This window comes from Amblyomma americanum, chromosome 7 (genome assembly GCF_052857255.1).
Source record: "Amblyomma americanum isolate KBUSLIRL-KWMA chromosome 7, ASM5285725v1, whole genome shotgun sequence".
Lineage (NCBI taxonomy): Eukaryota > Metazoa > Arthropoda > Arachnida > Ixodida > Ixodidae > Amblyomma > Amblyomma americanum.
This window is the reverse complement of record NC_135503.1, coordinates 40290924-40308165: the sequence shown is the minus strand read 5'-3', so window position 1 is coordinate 40308165 and position 17242 is coordinate 40290924. Positions and strand designations below refer to the sequence as shown.

The following is a 17242-nucleotide window of genomic DNA, read 5'->3' as shown; positions in this document are numbered from 1 at the left end:
AAAAAGAGATCCGTGTCGGTTCAAGACAGTGAATTCGAATTAATATCCTAGCGGAAAAAATGAATAAAAAAAGAATGATGGCCCATAGACATAATGCAGAGTGCAGATAAACTTTGAGATGCTAGGATGACGCAAAGTACACCGAGGGAAGAGAAAAGTTTACGCGTGCGGCAGAGACTGAGACGTTGTCGGCCCAAGAGAGTTGGTACCTGTAATTCTGGGCACTTATACGTTACCTTTACGTGATATCATATACGGCTTTGTAGCTTCTGCAGTAAGCATCCCGATAATGCGTTATGGGTCAGCTTTCAGATAAATGTTGAAGCGAGAAAGTAGTCGCTGGACATAATTCAGCAGCTGCGAAATTGTGGGCTGTTTCGTTAAGCAAACTAAAAATCGATGTTTTCAATTATTATTTCAGTTTTTATTTTGTATTCCTCCATAGGAAAACTTCATTTTTCTCTCGGAAGAATCTCACTGCGTTCTTTGAGTAATCGACTTTCGCTAGGCCTACCGCTCATGTGACCATTCCAAATGTGCCGAATGGGAAGCTGCACAAAATTTTTTTTTTTAATGTGCTTAACGTCGTAGCACCCAGCAACACTTGCTGCTTATTACGCGCTAAAACTTTAGTTGCGGAATTTTCAAATTTTGCTGGCGGAGTCTTATTTCTTCATCAGTTTTATTTCGTGGGATATATGGTGTTCATGATTTGGTGTAATTTTGCGTTTTCGTAGCGCGTATGCACAAAGAAATTTTTTAGCAAATTTTATTCTCGCATTCTCGCATTATTTTTGCATTTAAAAACCGCCACACGCCCTAACGAGACCTGTTGCTGGCCGTGTTTTTAGAAGCCGTTTGGTGAGGGTCATTGTCCTCCATTTTCTCCTTGAGCCTCCCGTGCAGTAATCGCATTAAACTGCAAAACGTCAACTCTTGACTCCATCAGCCGTGCTCGGTTTGTGTGCCGAACGTGACGGGAGAGCAGCTAGTAGCTTTATTTTGCCTTTCATTTACGGTCTTATACTTTGTGCCAGAGCCCATCGATGGCAGTCTGTTTGTAGACTTTGAATGGGGCATGGATCTGCAAATTCGGCCGCACTTGAGCTCTAATTGTTGGGCATACATTTAGCGCCCTCTCTGTAATTTCTAGAAGGTTTGCAGAAGGTTGGTGGAGTCAGGAAAGAAAGAAAAACGCATTAGTCAAATATAGCAGCTTTCGTGTGTGTGTGTGTGTGTGTGTGTGTGTGTGTGTGTGTGTGTGTGTGTGTGTGTGTGTGTGTGTTTTCGGCTAGCATTCACCATTGCCGCTGTGATCGGTTTGTTAAAAAGCTATGAATACGCCAGCTCTATTGACTACCATGTATGGTTAAGTAGCCCTTTAATTTTTCCTGTCTTTCACTTGGATGCAACCGTGTTATCGCGGATTAACTTGCCGTTTACCTGGGAGCGAACGACACGACGCCACGAAAGGAGCGCTGGGAAAGTGGCCTCTTTCTTTCTTTCTCTGCTTCTCCCTTTATTTCTTGCTTTTTTATTTATTATTTATTCCTTCCTTCCTTCCTTTTTTCTTTCTTTCTTTTCCTTTTTCATTCTTTCCTTGTTACTTTCTTTCTTTCCTTCCTTCCTTCCGTCCTTCCTTTCTTTCTTCCTTCCTTCCTTCCTTCCTTCCTTCCTTCCTTCCTTCCTTCCTTCCTTCCTTCCTTCCTTCCTTCCTTCCTTCCTTCCTTCTTTCCTTCCTTCCTTTCTTCCTTCCTTCCTTCCTTCCTTCCTTCCTTCCTTTCTCTTTCTTTATTTCTTTCCTTCTCTATTTCTTTCTTCACTTTCTTTCTTCCTTTCTTTCTTTTTCCTTCTTTTCTTTCTTTCCTTCTTTCTTTCCTTCTTCCTTTCTTTCTTCCTTCCTTCATTTTCTCTTTCTTTCCTTCGTTCTCCTTTCCTTTCTTCTTTTCTTTCTTACTTTCTTTCCTTCCTTCTGTGTGTCTTTCCTTTTTCCTTTCTTACTTTATTCTATTCGGTCTTTCTTTACTTCTTTTACGCTTGATTCGTTCATTTCTTTCAAACAGAAATCAGCAGTTACCCTTGTGGAGGCATTTCTGGCGCATTGTGCCTGAAAGTAGACTTACACAGGACTATGGTTCCTTATTATCTTCAGGGCACGTGTTTTACGGCGACATATGACGAGATTTGCCGGAGGGCCAATTATTAGACGCGCGGCACGTGGCGTGAGAGCAGCCTGCAGGGTTCTCCAACTGTCAAAACAATCGTGTTTTCCTTTTCTCCGGTGTAAAACCCCTTAATCTCCGTTCTGAGTTGTGGTACTTAGTTTTTTGGGATTCAAGGAAGGCCCACATGGACACTTTTTTTTTTTACTATCCAGCGCAAGCTAGAGTTTCCGCGTCAATCGATCAGGTGACGGCTTGGAATAGTTTTGCAGAAAGTTTTCGCACACGCGCCTTTTCACGAGCGCTGAGAGTTGAAAGCTCCGCATGTTTTGAAAGCAGGGCAGCTCCCTCTATGTGTCAGAAACGGTACTTGTTTGTTTTCTTCTTTGCTACGGGAGCTACAATTTTGCTTGTCGAGAGAAAAACGCAACGGTTGTTTGTTGATTACAGTGTCGACGGTGCGGTAGCTACGAAAAGAAATATGCTGTAGTCGATGGCGATAGGCCGGCTAGTTGCACGCTAAAGCTCAAGGAAATGTTCTCAGCGCATCGAAAAAATAGGAGTGAGTGACGAACGCTCTCATATTTGCGTCAGTGCACATCGCTCTGCCCCAAGTATTGGATGCACTGACACGTATACATGTAGTAGCCGTGTTTTATTGGATTTTTGCCATAAAGTGCCTAGAACATAAGCTAACTCCTATAATCAGATACAACTCAAGAACAAAAGCGGCCAATGCCTCTCAAAGCCAGCGGCGTCGACAGATTTGCATGACGTCAAGTATGCGATTTCGCGGGTTTTCATTTTTTTTTCGTTTGAACATCGAGTACAGTTTAATGAATTACCCAGCGGCCTAGGCACGGCCTCCGACAATCCGAGGGCTACTTCCCTGATAAATCGTCCAGGAACTCTCTTGAATGGCTACAGAGATTGACCTTCGTCACATAGTACTTTATTTCCTGAAGTGTTTCACGGTCTATCTTGAAACGGATTTCAGCCTAATTTTTTCGCCTTAGGCACAAGCTGCGCCATCATCGAGTGCCGGTATAACCGAAAGCGTGTAACGTGCTGTTACTTTTTAGGCAACATGATCTTTTTTTCTGTAGCTTGCATCGCTGTTGCAAATTGTGTGAAGACGTTGCTTGTTGTTAAAAGCGGGTTGAGATCCACCAGGCACGGTTGGTCCTTCTGACATGCATCACGATGTGCAGAGGGCAGCTAAGCTATTTATTAATATCGTTTGTCCAGTACATATGTTGCTGGAGAACTGCTGTGGTAGTTGACTTTCTCTTCGATACAGATTTAGAAGATCAAACATAAGCCCAAAAGGTCGGTTTTAAGTCAGTGGAAGCAGCAGTGCCCCCGCCGATGCAACGGAACTTGCTTGCACATGACAGTGGACTTTTCTCGCACGCACAACCACTTGCTGTACGTATTGAACACGATTAGAGCTTCCACCTGCCACAAACTTACCATTTCGTACGCGCAAATAGCGATAGGACTTTGCTAAGTCACAAATCCACATATTTTTTTATCGAGAATACCGAAACCTTTGTTGTTAATATTTTAGTCTGTAAAAATTTATTAAAAAATTAGTAAGTAAATATCACTCAATCAATTTTCTAACCTGTGAATTATGTTGGCTTTGAGATACGATTGTGCGCCATAGGCGCTCCAACTCTGACTACTGGGCTATCGAACACATACGTAGGACCCGACTTAGCGTGGTTTCTTTCTTAATCGCTGCGGTGGCCTAGTGGTTGACCATCCGCCGCGGATGCGGGAGGTGCGGGGTTCGATCCCCACTACCGCCGGGTACCCGACGGTGATATAATGGGTACAAGCTTCCCCTGGCCTGGTGCTCGGCTTCTTTAGGGTGAATTGCTTGGAAATGACTGCTTGACCACAGCTTAAGCGAACGAAAATACCTTGTGCCATGGCGCTCTTTGGCCGCAGGTGCCCTTGCGCGATAAAAATTCACCATCATCGTTTCTTTTTTGTTTTTTGATTGCTCATTACGCAGCATTCCTAAAAGAAGCATAGTTAAACGTGCCGGAAATAGCTTTCCTAGACTCAATGTATGGTTTGCGCTGGTTGTCGGAGCCTTGTCACAAAGGTTTAGTTGCATCTTCCTCAAACTGATATTAGGAGGGACATGACCTACAAGTCATAGGCTCGCTTCAGTACACTGCGTTACCGCTGTTCTTTGTATGTGCATAGCGAAGCGAAACTTTGCAACGTGTGATTTACAAAAAATAATTTATTATTCGGCACCGGAACATGGCCTTATCACTTTGTTTGTCCATCGATATGCTCTGATATCTCTCTGGAATGATTGTAATACTCGCACCCGCTTATAGGACAACCGATATCTTATCCGGGCTTAAGCGGCTTCTCTCGAAAGTTCTTCGTCCCCTTTAAAGTGAACGCGGCACATAACGACGGGCATTCCGGCTTGGTCAAATGTTCAGGGGAATCCCCCAAGGTGGAATAGATTTGTAATAAGCATAATTGGCATCCACCCAAGCGCAGCCATACGGCTTCACCGTATAGCAGCGCTTGGGTGGATGCCAAAATGTGTAATTACTACCCTTATTGCATTCCGGCTTCGATACACAACAGATGCAGTCGTCTGTCCAACGTTATACGACAAAAAAAAATTGAATATTGTGTAGCGGGGCAGCCACACCAAGTTTCGGTGAGGCGCGCTTGCTGACCGAACGCTTGGCCACAACTGCTGTCGGACGCCGTAAGTGCCCCGAATTCAATTGAGCCACAACTCCCAGTACATTTGGTGGAGGCTGGAGTACCTTTTTCCTCCGACGTCCGGTGTACCTAAAGTCTTCAACCAGACAGCCCCCATCCTTTAGCATACCAAATTCTGTTCCGACGGACTCCGGCAGCGCGACCCCAGCGTCTTCAGCGGCGCCTATGGCCACGATGCTGATTCAATTGAGCCAAAATTCAATTGAGCCACAACCCCCTTTACAATTAGAATATTGCAAGGAACTGTTATGGAATTATTGCAGGTAATGGTTCATTCTTCCGAGGCGTAGCAAAATCTTTCTTTTCAAATTTTTCTGTCGCACACATCGAGCTGTTAAGAGTGCCAAAGAAAACCAAATGGGAACGTTTTGAATGATAGTAAAAAAACGTTAGCAGCAAAAAAAAAAAAAATACAAGCCTCCCGACGGCAGATCTGCGAATATACTGACGGTTGTATTGAAATCTTACAATATATAAAAAAATGCGTTCATAAATTCTTTCCCACTGTGAAAAATGCTTTTCTTTAGAATTGTCCAGCATGTTCCTGTTTGCGCGAACGAGTTCGCCCAATAAGTAGCCCAAGTCTTACACCAGTCTTTTGTCTGCCATTCACGTCCCTGGCCGTGCTACTTTCCGAGAGTAGTTTCTATATGTTGATGCACCATTCTCCAAGTCCTTCTTTTTTATTTCAAAGAAATATCACTTCGCGTAACCAGGGTATTGTTCTAAGACGCTTTTGATGTGATTGAACTGAAATAGTGTCTTGTATTAACGAGTGTCACGTGGGCATCAGCGCCCGTAGCGATAAGTAGGCGAATCATGCTGCAGCCTGTGGCAAGTCTATAATTATATTCCACGGGAATGCTCTCCTTTTTTTATAGCGGGTGCTTGGAGTTGCGCTCGTGGCTGGCCCTACGGGAATAGAGTGCTAGAATTTAAGATGCAGCTGATAATATGCTGGCACGTCAGTGGCTCTGAACGGTAGGCCTAACCTCACTGGGAGTTGTCTTTTTCCCCCTCTCTCTCTTGTTTTGCGCAGTGTGCAGCCTGCTGGGTACGGGCATCGCGGGCATCTTCGGGCCGTCGTCGGACGTGACCAGTATGCACGTGCAGTCCATCTGCGACGCGCTGGACGTGCCGCACATTGAGATGCGCTGGGACTTCCAGCTGCAACGCGACGACCTCTCCATCAACCTGTTCCCCAAGCCTGCGGTGCTCGCCAAGGCGTATGTCGACCTCATCAAGACCTGGGGCTGGAACAGGTTCGCCCTCGTCTACGAGGACCACGAAGGTGACCTTTCCCTGCTTCTCGCATATTTTGTCCACTTGTTCAGAAACGCCCTGTGTGATTTGTCACAACCTTAAGCAGGGGAAGAGCTTAATGACGTCAGAGGCAGGGTAGTGTTTCTATACAGTGATTGTTTAAGCAGTAATCTGTAATATACTTTAGCCTGCGACGCCTTCCACCTTAAGATGCATTAAGCTTAACCGCACAAATATGTGACTAATCGGCTTGATTATAGGATGTATCACAGTAAAAGACGGGTACCGAGGAAGGAGAGGACAGCACCTTTTCCTTCATTTGTACGTGCCTATCGCTGATTTATTCACTTCCATGAAATCGTGTACTCAATCGTGTAGCAGAACTGTCCGGAGTTCCCGGGTTCGAACCCGACCGCGGCGGCTGCGTTTTTATGGAGGAAAAACGGTAAGGCGCCCGTGTGCTGTGTGATGTCAGTGCACGTTAAAGATCCCCAGGTGGTCGAAATTATTCCGGAGCCCTCCACTATGGCACCTCTCTCTTCTTTCACTCCCTCCTTTATACCTTCCCTTACGGCGTGGTTCAGGTGTCCAACAATATATGAGACAGATTCTGCGCCATCTCCTTTCCCCCCAAAAAAACAATTATTACTATTATGAACTGTCAAGTCCTGCAAGATTTATAGCGGACAAGGCCTATTTAAGGACTTACTAATGCTTTCAACCAGTGTTACGGAACGAGGTTTTGTGAATGGCATAAAGTTTCAGGCTCGTGTTCTTGCTTCAGGAAGGTATTACCATACTCAGCAACTTCCCAGGTACCTGTTTTCCTACCGGGTTGTGCAGGTAACGTCCGACTCTTCAAGGCTACGAAGATGCGAGGGGGAAAGTTTCCAGCACCTAACAGACAAATAGAACGCTGGGGACACTATACCAGTTGCACTGAAGGGTCTAAAGGCACACTTAACGGCCTGAAAACATTTCTATTGGACGCGTCTCTTTGCCTCGCTTTTATCAGGCATCTAAACCGTAATGGCTAACGGACATGTGGAAAAGTGTTCACCTCTCTTTGTTCTCTCCCTTCGTTCCCCTTCCTACGTGTAGGGTAGCATACCGGGCGCGGCCTAGTTAGTTAACTTCCCTGCCTTTCCATTTCTCTCTCTCTCTCTAAACCGTCTGGTTAGTTCACATTTTCGCTTACAGTTGTTCAGACGGAGCCAAAGTCCACTCACAACGATCTGTGAGAGCATGAAAGCTTACAAAGTACCCTTTGTTGCCACCTGAAGAAGGATTATGAGTCAATTATTTGGAAATATCTCTCGCTTAGATGAGAGTTCCGCCGCTGAGGCGAGCTTTCGTTCGTTTTGAACGAAAGCTGCGTCCCACAAGTGTCCACGTATGTTTGCCTGGAACGATCCCGTCGTCCTTTGTCGTGTTCACGATTCACGAAATCTAAGATTGCACACTGCGTTTCGAGGTTGGTCAGTACAACACCGGCTGCTTACGTAAGAGGCCCGCGCAAGGTTTTATAGACTGTGCCGACATTGCCTCTTTTACAGCGATAGCTGTTAGGCGCCCATCCCTGGCTTTCTCGTCGGCGTCGGCGTCGGAGTAACCGGTGGCTGCGTTAATGACATCCACCCACTGTCATCCACCTCCAGGTCAACCTGGGTCGCATAAGCCTACGGGTGGCTCTGTGTGGAACAGCCGCCAGTGCAGGCGTGCATCACGTGACCACTAAACTAGTAGTCACGTGACTAACCGCCTAAACAGCTATCATTAAATCTCGCTTTACACAGTCGTAACCGTCCTGTGAGTTTTTTGTGTAACTATTACAGTACTGGTAAAGTGGTTTTGTAAAACTGTGTCTAAGCAGTACGAATAGGCAAGTAGCCCACGCATAGTACTGTAGACATATGGGCTTTTTCGTCGTTTGTAGATGCAGAACTTTTTAGTTCTATAGCGGTCTACCATGGAAGCTGGTGGTTTTCGCATTGACGAATCACGATGCATTTTAGCGCCAGGTTCAGCGACATACTGCGCTTAAGCATTCAAAGGTCTTCCAATGCCCCCGCAGCCTGTATTGCGCTTCTCTTGGCAACACTAGCGCGGATCGTTCTGGCGTTCTCTCATTGTCTGAGTCTACCACTGCTAATTTCTTACAGTCATGGAGCAAGAGCTTGCAAAAAAAAAAAAAAACGAAGGCTGGTTCTGTTTCGTTCATTGTCTTTTCCGACCGCCACAACGATACTGCATTATTTAGAAACATTTTGAGGAAAGGTGGTAGCTGGTTTTAGCTGCCAAGGGAGCTAATAGGCTCTGCTAGGTTACTTTTGTTTTTCAGACAACGGTGAGGGGAAAACGAAAAGCGACAAAGTAATGTAGACATAGATTTTTAAATGGAATTTTGCTGATAGCGATGATCACGACCCGTATGTTGTAACATTTTATTTAGTTTTCCTTTCATGTGGTCATGACGTCGATCACAATGAAAGCGAAAGGAGGCGTGACGTCATCTCCTATTGTCTACGTCACTGGGAGCAGTGAGCAATCACGTAAGACCAGATGAAATGAGAGCGAAATGCAACCTCACAAACTAAGAGCCCTGACTGACCTCTTTTCCTTATTCAAAATATTGGATGTCGTCCGAGATCAGCTACCGCTCAGAGAGAAGTGCAAGCCGCAAAATTCCGCTTCAGAACTACCGTTTAGATTACGACCATACTTTTGCTCATGTCCCTTCCTCACAAAAATTGTAATGCCAGGCTTCTTATACGAATCTTGACGTATCAAGCCCTAAAAGGACGCCGAAACGAGAAAAAATACTTTAAATTTTCTTTTCTTTTTTTTGAGCCTCAAACTTAGTTCAAAGAGAGATAAGAGCTCAAAGATGGCGCGAGTTGCCTCGTGTATAGAACCCGCAGGCACCGCGCAAGCAGCCGGTCAGAAAAGATGACAGCTTCTAGCCAGGAGTATCTTGGCCGTGGACTGGCCAAAGCGTTAAGATAAAAAAAAAAGAAAACGCTCACCCACAACAGTAGATGAGCGGTTGAAAGAGTCAAGTCTTCAAAAGACCGAGTGCGAAAGAAGCGTATCAAGAACTCCTGCGACGAACCACAAAATACTCTCCATTCCATCTATTTCACCCTCCTCCTCTCCTGTCATTTCGTATCCCGCCTTCTTCAAAAATGTATTTGGGCATCATCTCTGTTGCGTGTAGTTTTCGTTTTGTTTTCTTTTTTTCCACACCGTCTGTTTGGTTCTGGGCGGCAGCCAGAGACACGGCCGCCGGGTGGTAGGACGCCACCGTCCATTTTGCGAAGCCGTCGGCGTGTCCCTCGAAGAAGCTTACGTTTCCTTTTGACCAGATGCGTCGCCTCGAATAGTTCGGAAAAGCAATGGGGGAAAGGGAGTTTGGAAGAAGGCGCTGAACGGGCAAGACGGTCGCTTGACGCGTATATAGTGTAACGGCAAAAGGGGAATGCTGTCGCCACAATAAGCAAAAAAACTGACAAAAAGTTAAGTTGGGGAGGAGAATCCTAGAGCTTAGAATTTCTGCTCTTCGTCTGCTTCCCTTATAGGTTATTTTATCGCCCCCGATTCGTACTCGATAAAGTGTGATGGTTATCGCTCCAAAGCTCCTTTTGGAGACCGAGGCGGCCTCGTTTTTTTTTTTTTTCCAGAAGAAACGTTTTTTTTTTATTTGGAGCCGACTCCTCTCTCATCGCCACTCCTTGAATTCTTCCGTTCGAGAGCATTTTATCGCCTTTCTTTCCCCCGCGTTATCAAATGGCCGCGAGGCACTGGGGACAAAAAGAAAAAAGGAACTGCGCGCGTTAAAATCGCGATTGACAGCCTTTTCTCCAGGGGCATTCTAGAAACAGAAAGTCGCTTTCGGCTTACGCGGGAGGGATAAAGACGCAAGAAGAAAGGAGTTGAGAATGACACGAGGTCAAAGTTGCTGGTGGCGCCTTCTAATGCGCGTTCTTTTCGGAGCGCGCCATTACAAGAGGGCTGCCGAATTCGTACATTGCAGCGGCGCATTCCGAACGTTAAGCTATCCTCGCTTCGAAGACCTCGGAAAACTTTTCCCATTGGGCTTAGTACACATGTTTTTAGCTTCACCCAGTGTCGATAAAGAACCAACTCATGACAAAGAATTCCTAACCCAAGGCGATGTTCCCCGCCCAAGAAATACAACGTTAAGCGAGACTCCTTCCTCGCTGGTCAAAGCTTAAATTTGGCTTCCGCGATGCCCATCGTCTGAGAATTCGCCTTTGCTAGAAGATTACATAATGTTGCTTTATGTTTTCTACCAAGGAGGACTTCCTAGATGTAAAACGATGGGGAAGGTAAAGTTGTGGGCCTTACTGAAAGACAATTTTTTATTACGTGTCAAAAACTGCTAGACATCTATTCTCTCTTTAGTACATCATTAAATTGCATTTTTTTTATTTTTAGACGATTTTAAACATATTCGAGTCGTATAACGACGGATAACGGATGTCTTTGATGTTTCAAGATTTTTAAACCACATTGCTATAATTTGTTTTCACTGGGACATATTCGAAACTAGCCAGCGTATTACATGAATGACTGTTAATTCGAGCAGATTATGATCATCAGTTGAAACCTTGTGCTTAATACAGAACGTTACGTCTAAAGTCAAAACAACGGTCTCTAGTATGCTTCACGCATTTTATATAGAAGAAAGGACGCGTGATTCACGAACGTCAACACGGTATAGTTTAGGGTTAAAGCGAACGTTTTGAAGATTAAATATTTGCAAGTAGCACCGCACCCACGCGAAGTGCACAGGAAAGACAATTTGCTTACAGCTAAAGTTTCAATGCAGTAAACATGACTGCTCTTGTATTTGCACTGCTTCCGAATGTTGGCTTCAAATCAAATAGCACTCCATTCACCCGTTTCACTTGTAAATAATTAAATTTACAAAAAATTAATCTGGATTAGCTCATCTAATCCAGAATACAAAGCGAAAGCTGTCGACGTTCATTGTGTTCATTGTCATTGGCGTTGACAACGTTCTAGACGCCGATGATTTTGGGGAAAGGAAGACCGCATAACTTTCTACCTGGGTCAGTGGACGCCTCAATCGCGCTTTGAGGTACGTCGCGGTGGTGAGATAGAGATGGCTGGGTGGGTGCGCTGCCTATCCAACGTCTCTCTAGACAACGTTCTGGGTGTGTTTCGGGGTGAAGACGCGATATCTAGCGATAACATTTGGTTAAAAATGGTCTGGATATAAGCATGTGCAGATAAACTCACCAGATTTTCATCGTAATTTTTTGCTGCGGAACACACAGTTCAGTCATTCTAGACATGTGTTTTGCCCTCTGTACGAAAAGGACTCACTACCGTCAAACGTATCAAGCAAACCTGAGCAATGCATACAGAACATGATGTGTTTACGCCATAGCTCAAATGAAAGTTGAATAATTTTCAGCCTCTTGCTGTGATTTCATGTGCCGAGGATTTCCTTCGCCTTATTGTGGGCCCATACTCTTGAAATGTGAAATAGTATGCGGCTGAATTGCTACAAGTTCAGTTGCGCGCCACTCAGCGTTAATCAGGCTGGAAGGAACTCTACGGGCCGACGCAGCAAGTCCAAAGCCCAGAGTTCGTTATCTACGGTCTGTCTGCAAAGAAAACTTTCACCAGTTCCTTAATCTGTTTTTTTGTTCTTCGTCCAGGTATCATAAGGCTTCAGGATTTTCTGAAGGAGGCCCGGGGTAACGATTGGCACATCCAAATGTACCAGTTCCACACTGGACAGCCGTACCGGGACCTTTTCTGGAAGATCAAGAAGACCAAGGAAACACGAGTTGTGCTGGACGTCAAGAGGGAAAACCTTTTCACTGCCCTGAAACACGTGAGCCTCCACGTTGAGCATGCCTTCCGTCATCAGTGTGTTCCCAGAGCTTGGCAATAAGGCTTTTACCCTTTCCCATTCGCCTTTACCCAAGTACACTATAAGCACGAATTAGCCTATATGGGATCAAAAAGTTAGGAAACTGCCCTCTAGCGCACTCACTTTTAGGGGAAAGACAGGCTGCCTAAGTGCAGGAGTAGATTTCGTTCGCTAAATGTGTGGAATGCTTACTCTTGGCAACGGAAGCAGTTTTCCACTGAAACGCATCGTAACGTGATGAAGCTGGCAATGGGAGCACACAAACTTAGCTCCGGAGGTCTTGAGCTGAGCAAATAGAAGCGATTGATACGTCGGTCAATATCTTCCTAACTGCTAGAACCTGGCATGTTTTGAAGAGGGAGCATGTTTGCATTGCGAACCGCCAGGGGTAAGTTGCCTGGATTTTTAGTGATGAAAATCTATCCCAGGACTGTGGCAGCGTACTGTGCTCTCGAAAGGGAATGCGTTAGAGGATAGTTTACTTCCTTTGTACTCCCACAAAGGCCTATTCGTGTTTAGAGCGTTTCTGTACTTCACTGGATTCAAGTTTTTTTTACTATACGTCGCGGTATTCATGAAACAAATGGCAAACCGAAACACATAGTGCTCTCATTTGCGTCTGTGCACAGCGTTATCGATATCGTTTACAGCTGCTCTCAAAGTTATTCACACCACCATGTTATTTTATTCCCCAACAAACAAACGCTGAGATATGTTGCCGCTTTACGCAAGCTGTGCACTTGTTTTCTTTTTTGTATCCGCGTACTTTGATGGTTCATATACACTTATTTAGGTAAAACCACAACGTATGCTGCAGATGGTCGCCAGACTTATTCGCAACTAACCTTTGCCCGCGCAATCTATCTTCAACTCATGAGTATACGCTTCAGTCTTAAGCATGCGTCATTAACACTTGCTTTCGGTGGCAAGATTTCCGGTTCACGGGGCATTTTGATGTCTGTTAAAGTAAAAATTAAAAAAAAAATCAGTATCCTAAAGATTTCTTTGAAAGAGATTTATTACCACGTTTGCAAATACTTAAATATTAACGAACTGACACGTCAGATGACAGCGCCAGAACACCAGCGCATAAGCGGAAACTGTCGCGAAAGGGCCGCGTCGTTGCCTTCAACGAACTAACAAAGCGTCCTATAAATGCTGGTTCTAATTAACTCACCTCACTTCGTACTTTTTTTTTCCCTACACCCTTCCCACTTTCTTTTTCTCGCATCCACCGACAACGAACCGCAGGCGCAGCAAGTTGGCATGCTTACCGAGAGCCACAGTTACCTGATTACATCGCTGGTGAGTGGCACTTCCCAAGGCGGCCCCGTCGTCGTTGCCGCAAATCACATCAGCCTCGTGGGGGGGATGCGATGGGCGAAACAGCGGAGCGCTTTGCGCGCTTGGCGCGTGTTTCTGGCGCTTCCGCCAGGTTCGTTCGGTTGCTGCAATCTATTTGCTCAGCGCTCACGCGAGGCCCTCGACCGCCTCCCAAATGGCAGCTTGTCACGTAGCGCTGGCTACACGCTCTCGAAGCAGCCGCCGCCTGGCTCGTGTTGCTTCGCGCCGCACAGGACCTACGGGCCGCTCTGCATCGGTCGGAGCGTCTCTCCTGTTTACCCGACCCATTTGCAAACAGCGGAGCATAGTGCTACCATCACTTCTATTCGCGTCTAAAATTCGCGGGCTGCTTTGGAAACGGGCGCGGGGGGCGCTAGCGACACACTCTCTGTACTGACGTCCTTGTATTTTTTTTATTGCAAAGAGGATATATGGAGAATATAACTGAGTGTCGGCCATAGTAGTAGCAGCTGAGTGTCTTAATTTTTAAACTTAATACAGACGAAACTTGTTTCAACTTTTGGGCAACAATCGAAGATCCAGAACGGCCTTTCACACCTGCGAATTTTCGGCTGTTACCTAAAAGTACCGGTGCTTGAAGCAACAGCAAAAGCGTCATTTGTGAGGGAAGGAGCCAATGTTGCAGTCTCGGCTGCGGCTGCCATTGTATTCGCCAGTTTAAATGTAGGCCGTGCGGGTACTTGAGGAAGAAAACCTTAATGAATTAAAAAAGCGCGAAAAACTTTAGCGTAAAAAGTTTTTGAATAGCGTTCAAACTTTGCTTGTGATATTGAGGCAGGGAAACTGGCTTTTGTGATAGGAAAAAAAAATTTTTATCATTGTTGTGAGCATTTCGGGAAAAATAGCACCAGAAAATTAACCTTAGTGCGTAAAAGACACTAGCCAATCGAGTGGAGTATTTTAAAAGAGGCCGCATACACTCAGCTCGCCGTTACCGACAATAAAGATTCGACCTATTTAATGGAGTCTTTCAGGTATTGCATTTCTTTCTTGTTTTTTTATTGAACCTCAGCACCAGAATTCTCTTTAGCGGGGATTCGCGTCTAGGTTACGCCTAAGAGCCCGTGAGCAAAGACGGCAATTTCGTTAGCCGCGGCTACACACCTGCGACTTGTAGCGCTCTTCTGTATCCATAATGCATTTGAGACAGGAGTTCTGGAAAGCACTGAAATTTTCATTGCTGGCTTTCGAAAAGAGCGTTCACGGTGCCCTTTCAAGGCTTTTATTCCATGCATATAACGGGCAGTAATCTGTACAGGAACTCCGCGTAAGCACTGAAAAAAAAGCGCGCCACTCTGCAATAGACGACCGGAAACGCGTTTTCTTCTTTACTTCCAAGAGTGTATCGAAGAGCGGCCTCGAAGTGAGCGAGCAAATTTGCCTAAATTTTTAAATACTAGTTTTTTGACTAAGCAGCTATTTCACATCTTAAAACCAGTAATGCTTTTCTCACGCCACTTTAAATATTTTCATAACTGTAGGTTCTCGAGGAGCGAATTGTCAGAAGAAAGAGGCGATCAATCAATAGCCGACAAACGTGATTTGAATGAATTTCTTTCCTCCTTTCTTCAAATCTTGCCCCAGGAGAATGACTGCCCTGAAAAGTGGCCACTTTCTTGAAAATTTTACTTCTTACGGTCACTTTCCAGTCACGTGAGGCCTTCAAGGCGCACTGCGGGCGAATTGAAGTTGACCTGAATCGATAGACGACCGTGCTCTTGCCACGCAGAGACCATTATTAGCAAAAATGGAGCTTTTTTAAGCTATAAAGCTCACAAAACAATAAAAACTGGTATCGCCACCATAGGCCGTTTTCACAAGTATCTTGCAGTAGGGCTAAAAGCAGTTAATCGCGAGTCCCTGTGGCCAATCAACACCGCCATCCTCTCCTGTCGGGCATCACAGAGTCTATTTCGGTTTTCATGTCCCAGGTGAATCGAGTGAGAGGAAAATTTTTCAATCTGATAGTCTATGAAACAAATGATTTGATCTTTTGCTGCTGAACAAACGTGATCTTAGGCAGAAAGCCATATAATAGATTTTTACTGCGTAAACAAGAAATAGCCGGATTTTATTTTTCAGTGCCTCGTTAAATCTCCGATCGGTTTCCCGCTTTGGACATCAAGTTCTGACGCCGAATGCAAGACTTTTTTTTTCCAAAATGAAAACATAATTGACCCAGTTTCGAAACAGAAATAGTAGCTGTTGAGCTTGAACCTCTGCGCGAAAAAAATATTGTCGGGAAGTGTGTAACGTTGCCTTTCGAGTGGATTCGTTAACTATCGAACACATTCGAAGTAGGAATGCGGGCTTTCGCTTAATTTTCGTTCTACCGCAGGACCTGCACACGGTGGACCTGGAGGAGTTCAAATACGGTCAGACCAAGATCACCGGCTACCGGCTGGTGGACGTGGACAGCCCCGAACTCCAGGGTTTCCTCAAGGACTGGGAGATAATGTCGTCCCGAATGGACCGCAAGGCGCCGGTGCCACAGACTATCAGGGTACTCTCAGTCTCTCGAGGGAGATTAAAAAGTGAGAGAGAGAGAGAGAGAGAGGTTAAAAAACGGAGTAGAAATGAGAAGCAGATCTATGGCGTGCCTCTTATGGTACAACCGCAGCGGTGGCCTAATGGTTTGAGCATCCGCATCGCATGCGAGAGGTGCGGGGTTCGATCCCCAGTGCTGCCAGACACCCACTGGTGATACAATGAGTACAAGCTTTCCCTTTCCCTTGGTCTGATGCTCGGTTTTATGTAGTCTAAAATGCTTGGGAAATGGGTCTTTGACCCCACCTTGTGCAACGATAACTACCTTGTGCCATGGTGCTCTTTGGCCAAAGCTGCCCTTACGCCATAAAAATTCAACATCATCTTCTTAGGGCACGGACATAATAAATCTCTTAGTTGGCATAAATTAGAAGGTGCAGCTAATGTCTGGGACAGATCTGGTTTGTTATAAATAACTACGGGAAACCATACAATGCAGGCCGACAGCTTCAACCCAGTCGGTGAGCTCAAAATGATGCAAATGTGCGAATTTTACAAGTAACAGCAGCACTGCAGAAAAATGCAAACAATGACGTACTGTTCGCGTTTTATTTTGAGCTAGCGATCTTTTTATTTCTATAACCATCACTGATTTTTAACCCCAGATGATTGCATAATCATTATCTTCTTATTCACATTTTATCGCAATAACCAACAATTACTGACATGCATTTCCGGGGCGGAGGTTGCGTGAAGGAAACTTCCAGCTTTTGTTCTCACTGCAGCGGTGGCCTAGTGGTCTGTGCATCCGCCTCGCATGCGGGAGGTGCGGGGTTCGATCCACAGTGCCGCTGAACACCCGTCGGTGATACAATGGGTAGAAGCTTTCCGTTAGTCTGGTGCTCGGCTTATTTAGGGTGACATGCTTGTGAAATGGGTCTTTGACCCCACCTCGAGTAGAAGAAAACAACCTTGTGCCATGACGCTCTTTGGCCACAGATTCCCTTGCATCATAAAAATCCTTCATCATCATCATCAGTTCTTTTTACTTCGTCTGCTTAACCACCTTAGTGAAAAATTCTCATTAGAGTTTCTATTCTCGCCGATTAATCTGCAGCGTACTATCGTTAATGTATCTGCGCTCTAAATTCAGCCACATGCATTAGGAAAAGCTTGCCGCTTCGTGAAGAGTGATTGTTCTTTACGGTGTGGTTATTCGAATGAAATTAAAGTGCTCATCGCCATCAGTCCAATGTTCATCGACACAACG

At 45.3% G+C, this 17242-nt stretch overlaps 1 protein-coding gene across 2 annotated transcripts in view; it reads left to right on the top strand.

The window, feature by feature from the left end:
• LOC144098949 (glutamate receptor ionotropic, kainate 2-like) overlaps window positions 1-17242 on the top strand; it is a 325255-nt gene that overhangs the window by 255848 nt on the left and 52165 nt on the right. Inside the window, exons 3-6 of one of the 2 annotated variants that reach the window (XM_077631936.1) lie at window positions 5968-6219; window positions 11903-12081; window positions 13372-13425; window positions 15824-15988. In XM_077631936.1, coding sequence (XP_077488062.1) covers window positions 5968-6219; window positions 11903-12081; window positions 13372-13425; window positions 15824-15988 — 650 coding nt within the window. The remainder of the gene's footprint in view (window positions 1-5967; window positions 6220-11902; window positions 12082-13371; window positions 13426-15823; window positions 15989-17242) is intronic. The other variant, XM_077631937.1, reaches the window with a different exon arrangement.